This window comes from Dermochelys coriacea, chromosome 25, assembly GCF_009764565.3.
Source record: "Dermochelys coriacea isolate rDerCor1 chromosome 25, rDerCor1.pri.v4, whole genome shotgun sequence".
Lineage (NCBI taxonomy): Eukaryota > Metazoa > Chordata > Testudines > Dermochelyidae > Dermochelys > Dermochelys coriacea.
This window is the reverse complement of record NC_050092.1, coordinates 805,536-821,002: the sequence shown is the minus strand read 5'-3', so window position 1 is coordinate 821,002 and position 15,467 is coordinate 805,536. Positions and strand designations below refer to the sequence as shown.

The following is a 15,467-nucleotide window of genomic DNA, read 5'->3' as shown; positions in this document are numbered from 1 at the left end:
TCCTGTATCAGCTTTTCCATTATTTTGCCTTCATGGCTAACTGACCTATAGTTACCCAGGTCATCCCACCTGTCTTTTTTGAATATTGGCACAGCATTAGCTCTCTTCCAGTGCTAATTTATGAAAATTATGAAATTTATGAAAAATTAACATCAGCAGGCCAGAAATATCCTCAGTCAGCTCTTTAAGCACTCTTGGGTGCAAATTAACTGGGCCTGCTAATTTAAAAATATTTATCCCTGGTAGATATTAACATCCTCTTAATTTACTAATCCGGTTGAAAGGATTTCATCATCCCTATGTGATATGAGTACATCATCTTGCCTCTTTCCAAATACAGAATAGAAATACTTATTGAACCAGGGGCAGCGGAACAATGGGTGTGGGGGACTAGTGCCCCCTCAAGGGAAATATTGGGGGGGGCTTATGTATGTTTCTGCCCTTCCAATGTTTCCCCCCACAATATCTCATGGAAATGACAGTGGGATTGGGAAGAGGGGCTGGAGCTTCCTATGAGATCAGGTTGGCCACGAGAAGCAGGTAGGAACACCAGTCCTGTCCCTGCCTTCCAGCCTCCATGGGTCCTGGTGGAGACACTTGGCCCAGAGAGGGGCAGGAACATATGTGCCAGCTGTCAGAGTAGGGTGAGGGATGGGAGGAGCACAGGGCACTGGGCACCAGCTGCCAAGGAATTGCTGTAGGAATGCCAGTAGGAACTGCTGGGACACCCTCTCCCAGCCTGTTGCCAGCTGCCCCTCTCCCATCCCTCCCCCCACCAATTCTCAGTAGCTCCCCTCGCTCCCCGTCCTATCCATCTGCTGCCTGCCCATTCACAATGAGCTTCCATACTAAACCCTTCTGCCTTTGTGCATCGTTATTAACATGTTTACCATGTCTGTCTAGTAGTGGGCCTATACCATTGCTTGGAGTCCTTTTTTTCCTAATATACTTAAATTTCTTCTTAACATATGACCAGCAATACTGGGTCCGATCAGTGGTCCATCTAGCCCTGGATCCCGTCTTCTGACTGTGGCCAATGCCAGACGCTTCAAAGGAAAGGAACAGAACAGAGCAATTATTGATCCATCCTCTGTCGTCCAATCCCAGTTTCTGGCAGTCAGAGGCTTAGGGACACTCAGCACATGAGGTTCTTGTGTTATGTGAAGGGGTAAATAAAGCTTCCTTATCCACTTTCACTACACCAGTCATGATTTTTTAGACCTCTATCATATCCCTCCTTAGTGGTCTCATTTCCAAGCTGAACAGTTCCAGTCTTTTTAATCTCTCTTTGTATGGAAGTTGTTCCGTCTCTTAACTGTTTTTGTTGCCCTTTTCTGTACCTTTTCCAATTCCAATATATCCTTTTCGAAATGGGGCACCCAGAACTGCACATAGTATTCAAGGTGATGGCCTACCATGGATTTGTGTAGTGGCATTGTGATATTTTCTTTCTTATTATCTATCCCTTTCCTAGTGGTTCCTGACATGTCTGTTAAATTTTTTGACTGCCACTGCATATTGAGTGGATGTTTTCAGAGAACTATCCACAGTGACTGCAAGATCTCTCTCTTAAGTGGTAACAGCTAATTTAGACCCCATCATTTTATATGTATAGTTGGGATTATGTTTTCCAATGTGCATTTCTTTGCATTTATCAACATGAATTTTATCTGCCATTTTGTTACCCAGTCACCCAGTTTTGTGAGATCCCTTTGTAACTCTTCACAGTCACCTTTGGACAACTATCTAGAGTAATTGTGTATTGTCTGCAAATTTTGCCACTTCCCTATTTACCCCCTTTTCCAGATCAATTATGAATATGTTGAACAACTCTGATCCCAGTACAGATCCCTGGGGCACACTGCTATTTACCTCTTCATTCTGAAAACATTTATTCTTACCCTTTGTTTCCTATATTTTAACCAGTTACTGATCCAGGAGAGAACCTTTCTTCTTACCCCATGACAGTGCACTCTGTTTAAGAGCCTTTGGGGAGAGACTTTGTCAAAGGCTTTCTAAAAGTCTAAGTGCATTCTGTCCACTGGATCACCCTTGTCCATATGCTTGTTGACTCCCTCAAAGAATTCTCATAGATTGATGAAGCATGATTTCCCTTTACAAAAACCATGTTGACTCTTGCTCAACAAATTGTGTTAATGTGTCTGATAATTCTGTTCTTTACTGTAGTTTCAACTAATTTGCCTGGCACTGAAGTTAGCTTTACCAGCCTGTAATTGTCAGGAGCGCCCCTGGAGCCCTTTTTTAAAAAGGCGTCACATTAGCTACCCTCCAGACATCTGGTACAGAGGCTGATTTAAGCGATAGGTTACATACTACAGTTAAAAGAAAAGGAGTACTTGTGGCACCTTAGAGACTAACAAATTTATTAGAGCATAAGCTTTCGTGAGCTAAATTTGTTAGTCTCTAAGGTGTCACAAATACTCCTTTTCTTTTTGCGAATACAGACTAACACGGCTGCTACTCTGAAATCTGTCATACTACAGTTAGTAGTTCTGCAATTTCACATCTGAGTTCCTTCAGAATTCTTGGGTGAATACCATTTGGTCCTGGTGACTTATTACTGGTTAATTTAACAATTTGATCCAAAACCTCCTCTACTGACATCTCGATCTGCAACAGTTCCTCAGATATGTCATCTAATAAGAATGGCTCAGGTGTGGGAATCTGCCTCCCATCTTCAGCAATGAAGACTGATACAAAGAATTTATTTAGCTTCTCCTCAATGGCCTTGTCTTTCTTCAGCGCTCCTTTACACCTCGGTTGTCTAGTGGCCCCACTGATTTTCTTTAGTCCTGCCAGCCATGGATTTTTCCCTGAAGTCTTTACTTTCCTTATTAATTTTCTACCCTTTGTTGTATTTATCTATTCCCCTTTTTTCCATTTGTTACTTTATGCTTTTCTATTTCTAATTGCTGCCTTCACTTCCCCACTGAACCATGGATGGGCTTTTAGCCAAAGTTGTCGTCTTTCGTGTGGAATTGTGGCTTTGGGACATCTAATGAAAGCTTCTTAGAGAACTCGCCATTGTAATCCACATTTTTCTGTCTACATTTTTCCTCACAGTCAATTTTGCTCAGACTTTTTCCTCAGTGTTCGGGAATTAGGCCCTTTGTAGTATGTATATTACTGGCTGGGCCTGTCCTCTGTTTACCCGTATTGAATGTAACCAGGTCATGATCACTGGTCCTTAGACAATCACCAGCTCCCAACCCTGTGATTAATTCATCTGTATCCAGTATAGCATTCCTTCATGTTGGAAGCAATACCTTTTGTGTTAGAAAATTATTTTCTATATTTTTTAGAAACTCTAACAGTATTTCACTGCTGGCTGAATGCAACCTCCAGCGTATGTCTCCCAGATTGAAGTCCCTTATAACAACACAATATTTCTGAACACACAGTACAGACAGAAGTAACTCATGCTGTTCTCTGGTTTGATTCAGTGGTCTGGACTTTGCTAATAGCAATTTGATCCATATGCATACAGCATCCCTGGGTCTGAGTCATCGATACCTCTAACACATTATCTCTTAGTAATGGGGTCTTTTGCCCACTCAAATCTTCCTAAACAGGTTATAAGCAGTGATTTTAACATTCCAGTCATGTGAATTGTCCCACCAGGTTTCAATAATATCGAATTTCTTCTCTATCAATGAAAATTTCCAATTCCTCTTGCTTGGTACCCAGACTCTTAGCTTTGGCATTAAAATAATGGAAAAATTTCTTCTCTTCTCATTCTTTGGCACATCAGTTCAATTTGTTCCCAGCATACTGCATTTGAGTTTGTACCACATTTGACTTCTTAGTATCCTCCCCTAGTGTTGATAGCTTAATGTCCTCCTGGCTCCTCCAGCTAGTCTCCAAGAGCATCTCTTTGGATGAATGGGCCACTTCACACCTCTCAGCCACCTGTGCTGCAGATAGATGTGCAAAGCCTCTTCCCTGAACACTAGGACCAGATTTGGGGCATGGACTCTGCATCTCAAATCTTCTGCCTCCAGCTGGTTCATGCACTCCTCTCAACCCCACCACCTTCCTTTCTCAGAAGCCCTCCAAGCTTACCAGGGCATGGAGTGGCAAGAAGGAGAGTGGGGCTGGTGTGTAGTGTCCAGAGCTGTGGGTGGGCTAAGAGCTGCAGGGGATGTCAGACTGCAATGGCATAGTGCAGAGAATGTTGGAGATGGAGCGGCATCAGAGCAGTGGGGAGGAGTCTGAACAATTGCAGGGAATATGGGGTTTTGGAGCTGTGGGGGTATTAGAACAGTGCATGGAAGAGTGGGGAGAAAAGGAGGGGGTCAGAACTGTGCAGAGGGTGATGCTGGAGAAGTTTTTTCAGTCTCCCAAAACTCTCACATCCATTGCCCCCCAAGTTTGTCCACCTCTTCAAAAAAAGTCCCCACTGACTCCATGCTAGTCCCTGAATTGCTGCTGCATCCTCACACCTGCACCCACAACTCCTCAATGTGGGTCCTGTCCCGATGCCTGCCTCTCTGTGGGCAGGAGGGCGAAGCAGGGTGTGCTGGAAAGGCAGAGATAGGAAGCGATGCAGGGGCAGTGAAGGGACTAATATGGAGCAGCGTGTTCTGTGGCCAGGGTAAACGTTGCCTCGGAGCCAGAGACAGTGGAGAGGGTGGGAGTACATGGGGGTGCAGAGAAAATATTGTTTTTAAAAGAAAAGAAATTAAACGCTCAAAAACCATAATGCAGTGCTACAATTGGCCAGTAGTACCCCATGTCCTTCCAGAGTGTGGAGAGAGACTAAACAGAAACCTCTGAAAACTAGGAAATACAAAATTAAGATACATGCTGTGACGGGTTGGATCACAGAAACCCCCTTGGGGCTGGCAACTGATGTGTCAAGACTATTTCTGCCCCGCCTTTCCTGCCAGCTTGGGACTCCAGAACCCTGCCTGGTTGTGCCAGACATGCTTGCTGGCTACAAACACAGGCCCATGTCTGAACCACGTCCCACAAACTGAAAGCAGCTTAAGAAGTGCTCCTTCTTTAACACTCAGAGTCCCAACTCCCAGTGGGGTCCAAACCCCAAATAAATCTGTTTTACCCTGTATAAAGCTTATACACGGTAAACTCATAAATTGTTTGCCCTCTGTAACACTGATATAGAGATATGCTCAGCTGTTTGCACCCTCCCCAGGTATTAATACATACTCTGGGTTAATTAATAAGTAAAAAGTGATTTTATTAAATACAAAAAGTAGGATTTAAGTGGTTCCAAGTGATGACAGACAAAACAAAGTAAATTACCAAACAAAATAAAATAAAACATGCAAGTCTATGCTTAATACAGTAAGAAAACTGAATACAGATATAACCTCACCCTCAGAGGAATTCCAGTAATCTTCCTTTTACAGATTAGTCTCCTTCTACTCTGGGTCCAGCAATCACTCACACCCCCGTAGTTACTGTCCTTTGTCCCGGTTTCTTTCAGGTATCCTTTGAGGTGGAGAGGCTATCTCTTGAGCCAACTGAAGACAAAATGGAGGGGTCTCCCAGGGGTTTAAATAGACTTTCTCTTGTGGATGGACACCCCTCCCTCCCCCTTTGTAGAATCCAGCTACAAAATGGAGTTTTGGAGTCACATGGGCAAGTCACATGTCCATGCATGACTGAGTTCCTTACCAGCCAAGCCACATTCCTGGGAAAGCTCAGATGTGGATTGGCGTCTCCACATTCATTGTTGGCTTAAATGTTTCTTGATTGGGCAGTTACTGAGAATAGTATTTTCTCAGGAAGCTGACCAACTGCTTCACTGAGGCTATTTAAAATTAAACAAGTACATAGCCAATATTTATAACTTCGAATACAAAAATGATACATGCATACAAATAGAATGAATGTATTCAGTAGATCATAACCTTTGCAGAGAGATGTTACATGGCATATGTAGCATAAAACATATTCCAGTCATGTCATATTTACATTCATAAGCATATTTCCATAAAGCATTATGGGGTGCATCGTCACACATGCCACAACCCTCATTAAGTTGTTCCAATGGTTAATTACCCTCACTATTAAAGATGTGTGCCTTATTGCTAGACTGAATTTATCTGGCTTCAGCTTCATAGATTCATAGATACTAAGGTCAGAAGGGACCATTCTGATCATCTAGTCTGACCTCCTGCACAGCGCAGGCCACAGAATCTCACCCACCCACTCCTATGAAAAATCTCACCCATGTCTGAGCTATTGAAGTCCTTAAATCATGGTTTAAAGACTTCAAGGAGCAGAGAAGCCTCCCTCAAGTCAACCATGCCCCATGCTACAGAGGAAGGCGAAAAACCTCCAGGGCCTCTCCAATCTGCCCTGAAGGAAAATTCCTTCCCGACCCCAAATATGGCAATCAGCTAAACCCTGAGCATATGGATAAGATTCACCAGCTAGATACTACAAAAAATTCTTTCCTGGGTAACTCAGATCCCATCCATCTAATATCCCATCTCTGGGGATTTGGCCTATTTACCCTGAATATTTAAAGACCAATTACTTACCAAAATCCCATTATCCCATCATACCATCTCCTCCATAAACTTATCAAGTAGAATCTTAAAACCAGATAGATCTTTTGCCCCCACTGCTTCCCTTGGAAGGCTATTCCAAAACTTCACTCCTCCAATGGTTAAAAACCTTCGTCTGATTTCAAGTCTAAACTTCCTGGTGGCCAGTTTATACCCATTTGTTCTTGTGTCCACATTGGTGCTGAGCTGAAATAATTCCTCTCCTGTATTTATCCCTCTGATATATTTAGAGAGAGCAATCATATCTCCCCTCAACCTTCTTTTAGTTAGGCTAAACAAGCCAAGCTCCTTAAGTCTCCTTTCATAAGACAAGTTTTCCATTCTCGGATCATCCTTCCAGCCATTGGGACATGCTAGACCTTTCTCTGCTAGAGTGCAGAGCACTCTGGTATCAAATTTCTGTTCCCGTGTAGGTACTTTAAAAATGTGTATTGTTTGCCTGTGCCCAGCTTCCCAAGCAATCCAGATCACCCTGAGTCAATGTCCTGGCCTTTTTATCCAGATACTCCTGTATTGAGACTAATAATTTGTGATTGACTACAGCACCATCCAGAAGGGTGACCAGTCTGGATTTGTGGAGATCAAGAGGTGAAGAATCCACCACTTCCCTTGGTAGTTTGTTAACCTTTAACCCATTCTCAGTGGCTGTTACGAGCTCCAGAATTGGCACAGTTAAGGTTGCATTGCAGGGCTGGCACGTACCTTAACTTTGTATTTTCTGATTTTCAGAGGTTTTGGTTTAGCCACTGTCCACATTCTGGAAGGGCAGAAGGCACCACTGGGCAACTTTAACTCTGCATTAATGAAGTTTTGGGGCATTTAATATATATTTTCCCCTTGAGCTAAAAGTGTTGCTTGTAGCAATAGTAGGCTGTTATCCTCTGTATGGATCAGCCAATAGAGGGGTGTGTGACACACGTTTTATCAGTGGACAATACATTGCTTGCAACACAGCAGTAGAATGTTGGGTATCAGGACTCCTGGGTTCTGTTTCTGAGCCTGGGACAGGAGTGGTTAGAGCAGTTGTTGCAGGCAAGAGAGCCAAGTGCATAGGTTCAGCAGACTCTAGTTGAAAGGATGAGTGACTGAATCTTGGATCTGGATATTAGAGATCTGGCATCTGTTCCTAATTGCCAGGAGTCCTGTTAGCTGTAAAATGGGGGGATGATACCGGTCTTCCTAAGGTAGGGGCCTGAAGCCTTGCCCAGCAAAAAGGGCTGTGAACTCAAAAAGCGTTGCATCCAACATGGGGGAAGTCTATATTAGACCTTGTCTTGACAGCTAAAGATGAACTGAGCACAGACCTAAAAATGAATGGTAGCTTAGGCACAAGTGATCATGACATCACATTTATAATGTGCAAACAGAATAAAGTCCAGACCAGTGATATCTATACTTGGTGCTTTAAAAGGGCCAGTTTCACAAAGCTGAAAACAATTATGAGCCAAGTCAGCTGGGAGGAAGAATTGAATCAGAACAAAGTGAATGACTGTGAATTAAGGCCACTTTATGAGTCTGTGTCTACACTACAGACCTTATAGGGGCACAGCCCTATTGCTGCAGCAGCACCGCTGTAAGGTCTCCTGTGTGGCTGCTCTCCCACCAGCATAATTAAACCACCCCAAAGAGCGGCAGTAGCTCTGTCGGCAGGAGAGTGTTTCCTGCCAACATAGCGCTGCCCACACCGGCGCTTTTGTCTGTGAAACTTATGTCTGTCAGGGGGTGTTTTTTCATACCCCTGACTCAAAGTTTTACCGACAAAAGTGCTAGTGTAAACATAGCCCTAGTTGCCCCAAAAGCCACAATCCCCCAGTCGAGGAAGAGGCCATATTGGTTAACAAAGGACATTTTGATTAAAAATCTAGGTAGTTGTAAAATTAACATGGTGCACACTAAATGGATTAAAAACTGACTAACTGATAGGTCTCAAAATATCATTGTAAATGGGGAATCATTGAGTGGGTATGTTTCTAGTGGGATCCCGCAGGGATCAGTTCTTGGCCCTATGCTACTTAACATTTTTATCAATAACCTGAAAGAAGACATAAAATCATCAATAATAAAGTTTGCGGATGACACAAAAATTGTGGGAGAGGTAAATATGGTAGAGGTCAGATCTTGATCGCTTGGGAAGCAAAATATACTTTTAATACAGCAATATATATATGTGTACATCTGGAAACAAAGAATGGAGGCCATACTTCCAGGATGGGGAACACTATCCTGGGAAGCAGTGACTCTGAAAAAGATTTGGGGGTAATGGTAGAGGTGGACAATCAGCAGAACATGAGCTCCCAGTGCGATGCTGCACTCCAACGGTCTAATGCAATCCTTCAGTGCATAAGCAAGGGAAATCTCAAGTAGGAGTAGAGAGGTTATTTTACCTCTGTATTGGCCCTGGTGTGACTGTTGCTGGAATACTGTGTTCAGTTCTGGTGCTCACAATTCAATAAGGATGTTGGTAAATTTGAGAGGGTTCAGAGAAAAGCCATGAGAATGCTTAAAGGATTAGAAAACATACCTTGTAGTGATAGACTCAAGGATCTCCGTCAATTATAACAAAGAGAAGGTTAAGGGGCAAGTTAATTACACTCTAAATACCTACATGGGGAACAAATATTTGATAATGGGCTTTTCAGCCAAGCACAGAAGATTTAACATTATCCAATGGCTGAACATTGAAGATAGCCCAATTCAGATTGAAAATAAGACACACATTTTTAATGGTAAGAGTAGTTAACCATTGGAACAATTTACTATGGGACATGGTGGATTCTCCATCATAAACAATATTTAAATCAAGATTGGATTTTTTCTAAGGGGTCTACTCTACGAGTTCTCCTGGGGTGGGTCTCTGGCCTGTGCTATCCAGGAATTCAGACTAGGTGATCACAATGGTCTCTTCTGGCCTTGGAAGCTATGAATAGGTGACATCGTTGACTGGAGATTCTGAACCTTGAACTCCTGGCACTCCTGGCTCCTAGCTCAGGGCACCCTTGGCTGGTGGGTATTTTGTGGGGAAGGGACCCTCAGACTATTGAAAAATGGAGATTGAAGGAGGCAGATCTGTCTTACAAAATTCAGGACCCCAAACTCATGGACCACTAAAAATGTTGATCTAAAGCCAACTCTGGAGTTAGGACTCCTGGTTTTTATCTTCCTCTCTGCCACTGGGTCACTCTGTGATGCTGGGCAAATAATATAACCTCTGTGTGACTCAATTTGACCATCTGTTCAGTGCTGTGACAGCTTTGCATGGAAGGATTAAGAGCATAGAGTTTCCTTTCACTGGTGGGATGTGGAGTTTCCCCTTTCCCATGAACTGATGGAATGTGCTGGACTGGCAGGCCGGGTCTCTCTGCTGAGACTATTTTCCGTGATGGTGTCTGTTGGGAAATGGCCGCTTGTCCACTGCATTGGGACCATCATAGTGATTCAGAAGGGAAGGCTCCTTGCATCACCTGCAACACTGAGCCACCTCCTTAAACAGCAATGCACCAAGTCAAGCTAGTGAGTGCAGCTTGTGAGGAGCCTGTTCTCCCTGTCCCTGGCTCATGCGGGGCTAGAACCAACAACTCCCTCCTCTGATCACTGACATCAAAGTCATTTGGCTTCTAAATGCTTTGCTCTCATGCATGCCCAACTGAAGGAAAGGGCACATTCAATGACTGCAACCTGAGTTGCAGGAGATTTCTACTATGCAAGGGCCAGGGTGAGTCAGGGAGAGCTATGGTCAAGGGAGCTGCCAAGGGGCACAGGGGAAGACAAGCCCCTAAAAGTCTGGCACATTATTCAAATCAGGTCAAAATCTCCCAGGGACAGGCTTCCTCCAGGGAGCCCTGCTGCTGCCTCCTGCTGGGAATGTGCTTTCAGGCTGAGGCCAGGAGGGGCAGAGAAAAGCAAGAGCCTGAACTTTTCCAAATATCCCACATGGCTGAATGTGAGCCCTGAGCCTCTTGAATGTGAACACTTGAATGAGAGTCCCTAGGGGTGAGCCCTGAGCCACGAGTGTAAGCCTCAAAGCCACAGTCTGAGCTTTGAGTGGAAGCCAGGAGTCCTGAGTGGGACCCTGAGTACCTGAAGGGTGTGTCCATGGAGGCATGGTTCTCTTTTATCTTCCCCTAATTTCACCTTCCTGTGATCTCCATCTCAGCACTAGGGCGCCTCCCACTGAAAGGCAGCCCTGCACTCACTAGATGGATCAGAGCCAGGAGCTCTGCGCCCACGGGATGGGATGGGAGCTAAGAGCCCTGTGCTCATGTGATGGGATCTGGGAGCCCTGTGCTCGTGGGATGGGAACCCTGCACCCGTGGGATGGAATGGGAGCCAGAAGCCCTGCACTTGTGGGATGGGATCAGAGCCTAGAGCCCTGTGCTCGCGGGATGAGATTGGAGCCGGGAGCCCCGCGTTCTCAGAATGGGATTGGAGCCGGGAGCACTGCGCTGCCAGGATAGGATGGGAGCTGGGAGCCCTGCACTCGCGGAATGGGATCGGAGCTGGGAGCCCTAGCTAGGAAGTTCTGTGGGGTGAGATGGGAATGGAGGAGCAGAGAGGGCAGGTCCCAATGCAGGAGAGGATGTAAGGGCTGGGCATGTAAGGGATGTAAGGGCAAACATAATTCAGACAAAATGTTTCCTGACCAGCCTCTCCTTTTACTTCTCTGCTTGGACCCAAGTTCGGCATTGCTAGCAACATTTGCTCCCCTGAGTCCCACCGATATTTCAAGAAGCATTTACATGAAAATATCTGCATAGCCAGTGTTTACATGATGCTCCTGCCTGCACCTCGCCCTGAATTAATACTACCCTCCAGGTAGAGGGGCCTGGCTGGGAGGGGACAGAAAGGGATTTGGAGAGCCCGTCATGCAGAGGCCAGTGCCATCAGAGAAGGGTGGATTTCAGTGGAGGAGCAATCCCACCCAGTGCCCCAGCCTGTGCAGCCAGCAGGGGACTGAGGCCATTGACAGACAGACATCGCTTGGTCATTTGAATCCACAGGCCAGCTCTCTGCTCTCCCTGCAGCTTCCAGGAGGGGCAGCCATAGCCCCATCTGGCGACTCCATGCATGACCTGTGTCTTTGGGAGCCCCAATCTCCTGTGACTCTGTACAGCGTGGGAGAGCCCACGCAGTTATGTGTGATTCTGGAGGCCAGTTCTAAATCCTGGTCCCTGTGTTCTGTGACAGGTACGCCCCAGTTGGGATCCTATTCTTAATCGCTGGCAAGATTCTGGAGATGGACGACTTAGCAGTGATGGGGGGCCAGCTGGGAATGTACACACTCACCGTCATCGTGGGGTTGCTCATACACTCCCTGTGTGTCCTGCCGCTGCTGTACTTCATTGTCACCCACAAGAACCCATGGGTGTTCATCGCAGGCCTTCTGCAGGCCCTCATCACCGCACTGGGCACCTCCTCAAGGTATGCTGCTTCCCAGGCAGACTGTGCTGGGTAGGGGCAAAGCAACCCATGGGCAGGTTTGCTAGGCATCCAGTTTTCAACCAGAATTCCCAGGCGAAAAAGGACCCTGGCGGCTCCGGTCAACACTGCTGACCAGGCTGTTAAAAGTCTGGTCAGCAGCACAGTGGGGCTAAGCTAGACTCCCTGCCTGCCCTGGCTCCGCACAGCTCCTGGAAGCAGCCAGCATGTCCCTGCAGCCCTTAGGCACAGGGGTGATCAGGGAAGCTCCGTGCACTGCCCTTGCCCCAAGCGCCAGCTCCACAGCTCCCGTTGGCTAGGAACCACACCAGTGGGAGCTGCGGGGATGGCGCCTGTGGATGCGGGCAGTGTGCACTGTGCAGAACCGCCTGGCTGTGCCTCCGCCAGGGGCCAGACATGACGGCCACTTCTGAGAGCAGCACGGAACCATGGCAGACAGGGAGCTTGCCTTAGCCCCACTGCGCCGCTGACTGGGAGCCACCTGAGGTAAGCGCTACCCAACTGGAGCCCAAACCCTCTGCCCCAGGTTGGAACCCACTCCCACACCCTTCCTCCCTCCCTCCCGGAGTCTGCACCCTGCACCCCTTCCTGCACCCCAACCCCCTTCCCCAGCCCAGAGCCCCCTCCCAAACCCTGAACCTGTCATTTCTGGCCCCACCCCAGAGCCCACACCCCCAGCCCAGAGCCCGTACCCCCTCCCACAGCTCAACCCTCTGCCCCAGCCCAGTGAAAGTGAGTGAGGGTGGGGGAGAGCAAGCGATGGAGGGAGGAGGGCTAGAGTGAGTGGAGTGCGGGGCCTCAGGAGAGGGGCAGGGCAGGGGGGTGGCAAGGGTGTTGCCGATGAAGGTTTTTTGCCATTAGAAAGTTGGCAATCCTACTCGTGGGGGATGGCTGGGGAGCTCATCATGGGAGACACGCTCAGAAGCTCTCGTTATTCTCAGTGAGTGCTGAACTCTTGCCACCGCCAGGCCGTGGGGCGGGATTCCCAGCTTCTTGCCCTAGAACCCAGTCCCAAGTCCAACGAAGTCCCATGGCCTTTGGCCCTGGGTAGGAGCTGTGATCATGTGGGCAGGCTGCCTCCATCCACAAGCATTAGTGTATGTGCCAGCCGCCAAGGAGGCATACATACCTGTCTGGGAAGGGGAGTGGTGGGGACTTAGCCGCTGGTCCTGGACTGCACGCCTGAGCTCAGGGCCCAAACTCATATACCACTGACCTGGCCTGGGGGAGACTGCTCAGCTTGCCACTCACACACACACTCACAGACACGCTCACACGTGCTCTCACACACACACATGCGCGCTCATAGACACGCAGTCACACACACAAATGCTCACACACATTCACATGCGCTCTCACACACTCACACATACACACTCAGACAAGGCTGTCTAGTCTTTCTCAGTGATTGGGGAGAAGGGCCTCAAGACCCTTGTCTAAGACTGGTGCAAAGAAGCTCAGGATGGTGCCACCCTCCTGCAGTACAAACAGCTTTCTGCGGAACGTGCTGCTAGGCCCCACTCCTGGCCTGACACCATCACTCCCAGCCAGCAGCAGGGCTGGGAGTCCCGACACTCTCAGGCAGCTTCAAAGTGCACTATACCACCAAGAGACCCACTCAGCCTGCACCCACTCCCAGCAGCCACTTCTGACCTCCCCCTCTACACCTTGCAGGGCAAGAAAGCAGGGATGTGGGATAATAACAAACCAGGGAAGGGCCAAGCATGCTGGAGTGCGTGGCCTTTGGTAATTCCTAGGAAGGCAGCATGGTCTAGTGGTTAGAGCTCTGGGAGACAGGAAACCTGGGTTCTGCTCTTGGCTCTGAGCTTAACTCTCCATGTCACTTTGGGCAAGTCCCTTTCCACCTTTCTGCCTCACTCTATAATACAGAGGTTCTTGGAGGCACCATGCCAGGGGCCAAGCCCTTGGTCCTTCCCCCAAGCGTAGGCTCCAGTAGCCTTCAGGGCCTATTGCTGAGCGAGTGAGGTCACAAAATGCCTCCAGCCAGTGCCCCCTCCCTGGCGCAGAGGTTGGGTGTGGCTCTTTCATGGTGTTTGGGGTTTCCTTTCAGCTCGGCAACGCTCCCCATTACGTTCAGGTGCTTGGAAGACAACAACGGGGTGGACAAGCGCATCACCAGGTTCGTTCTGCCTGTAGGCGCGACCATTAACATGGATGGCACGGCTCTATATGAGGCCCTGGCAGCCATCTTCATCGCACAAGTCAACAACTACGAGCTCAACTTCGGGCAAATCATCACAATCAGGTGACTGGGCCCAAGAACCTGTGCCGCTCAGAGGGAGTCAGGCATCGGGGGACTCGCAGGGCTTGACGGCTGACCCCAAAGGGATCAGGCACCTGTTCTGCTTTGAAAAGGGACTGAGAAGAGAGGGAAACAACAAATTCAGAGAGGGCCCCACTTTTGCCAGCCATGTGCTGGGAGGGAGTTCTACCCCGCGCCAGAGATCAGGCTGTGGTTTTCAAACTAGGGTACATGAAGTCTCTCCCCATGGTGAGCAAAATGAGCCCATGAGAGCCAAGCAGCCGAGGTTGGGGGTTGGGGGATTGAGGGTGGAGGGGTCTCTGAGAATGACCTGCAGAATGAATGTTTGCAGTGTTGTTGCAACCATGTTGGTCCCAGGCTATTACAGAGATAAGGTGGGAGAGGGAATATCATAGAATCATAGAACATCACGGTTGGAAAGGACCTCAGGAGGTCATCTAGTCCAACCCCCTGCTCAAAGCAGGACCAATCCCCAACTAAATCATCCCAGCCAGGGCTTTGTCAAACCTGATCTTAAAAACCTCAAAGGAAGGAGATTCCACCACATCCCTAGGTAACGCATTCCAATGTTTCACCACCCTCCTAGTGAAAAAGTTTTTCCTAATATCTAACCTAAATCTCCCCCACTGCAACTTGAGACCATTACTCCTTGTTCTGTCATCTTCTACCACTGAGAACAATCTAGATCCATCCTCTTTGGAACCCCCTTTCAGGTAGTTGAAAGCAGCTATCAATTCCCCCCTCGTTCTTCTTTTCTGCAGACTAAACAATCCCAGTTCCCTCAGCCTCTCCTCATAAGTCATGTGTTCCAGTCCCCTAATCATTTTTGTTGCCCTCCGCTGGACGCTTTCCAATTTTTCCACATCCTTCTTGTAGTGTGGGGCCCAAAACTGGACACAGTACTCCAGATGAGGCCTCACCAATGTCGAATAGAGGGGAACGATCACATCCCTCGATCTGCTGGCAATGCCCCTACTTATACAACCCAAAATGCCATTAGCCTTCTTGGCAACAAGGGCACACTGTTGACTCATATCCAGCTTCTCATCCACTGTAACCCCCAGGTCCTTTTCTGCAGAACTGCTGCCAAGCCATTCGGTCCCTAGTCTGTAGCGGTGCCTGGGATTCTTCTATCCTAAGTGCAGGAGTCTGCACTTGTCCTTGTTGAACCTCATCAGATTTCTTTT

At 47.7% G+C, this 15,467-nt stretch overlaps 1 protein-coding gene across 1 annotated transcript in view; it reads left to right on the top strand.

Annotated features, from left to right (window-relative positions):
* The window catches only part of LOC119848414 (excitatory amino acid transporter 1-like), a 116,910-nt gene that overhangs the window by 80,115 nt on the left and 21,328 nt on the right, over positions 1–15,467 (top strand). The window contains exons 7-8 of the mRNA XM_038384200.2: positions 11,745–11,978; positions 14,068–14,262. Of these exons, the coding sequence (XP_038240128.1) occupies positions 11,745–11,978; positions 14,068–14,262 (429 nt within the window). The remainder of the gene's footprint in view (positions 1–11,744; positions 11,979–14,067; positions 14,263–15,467) is intronic.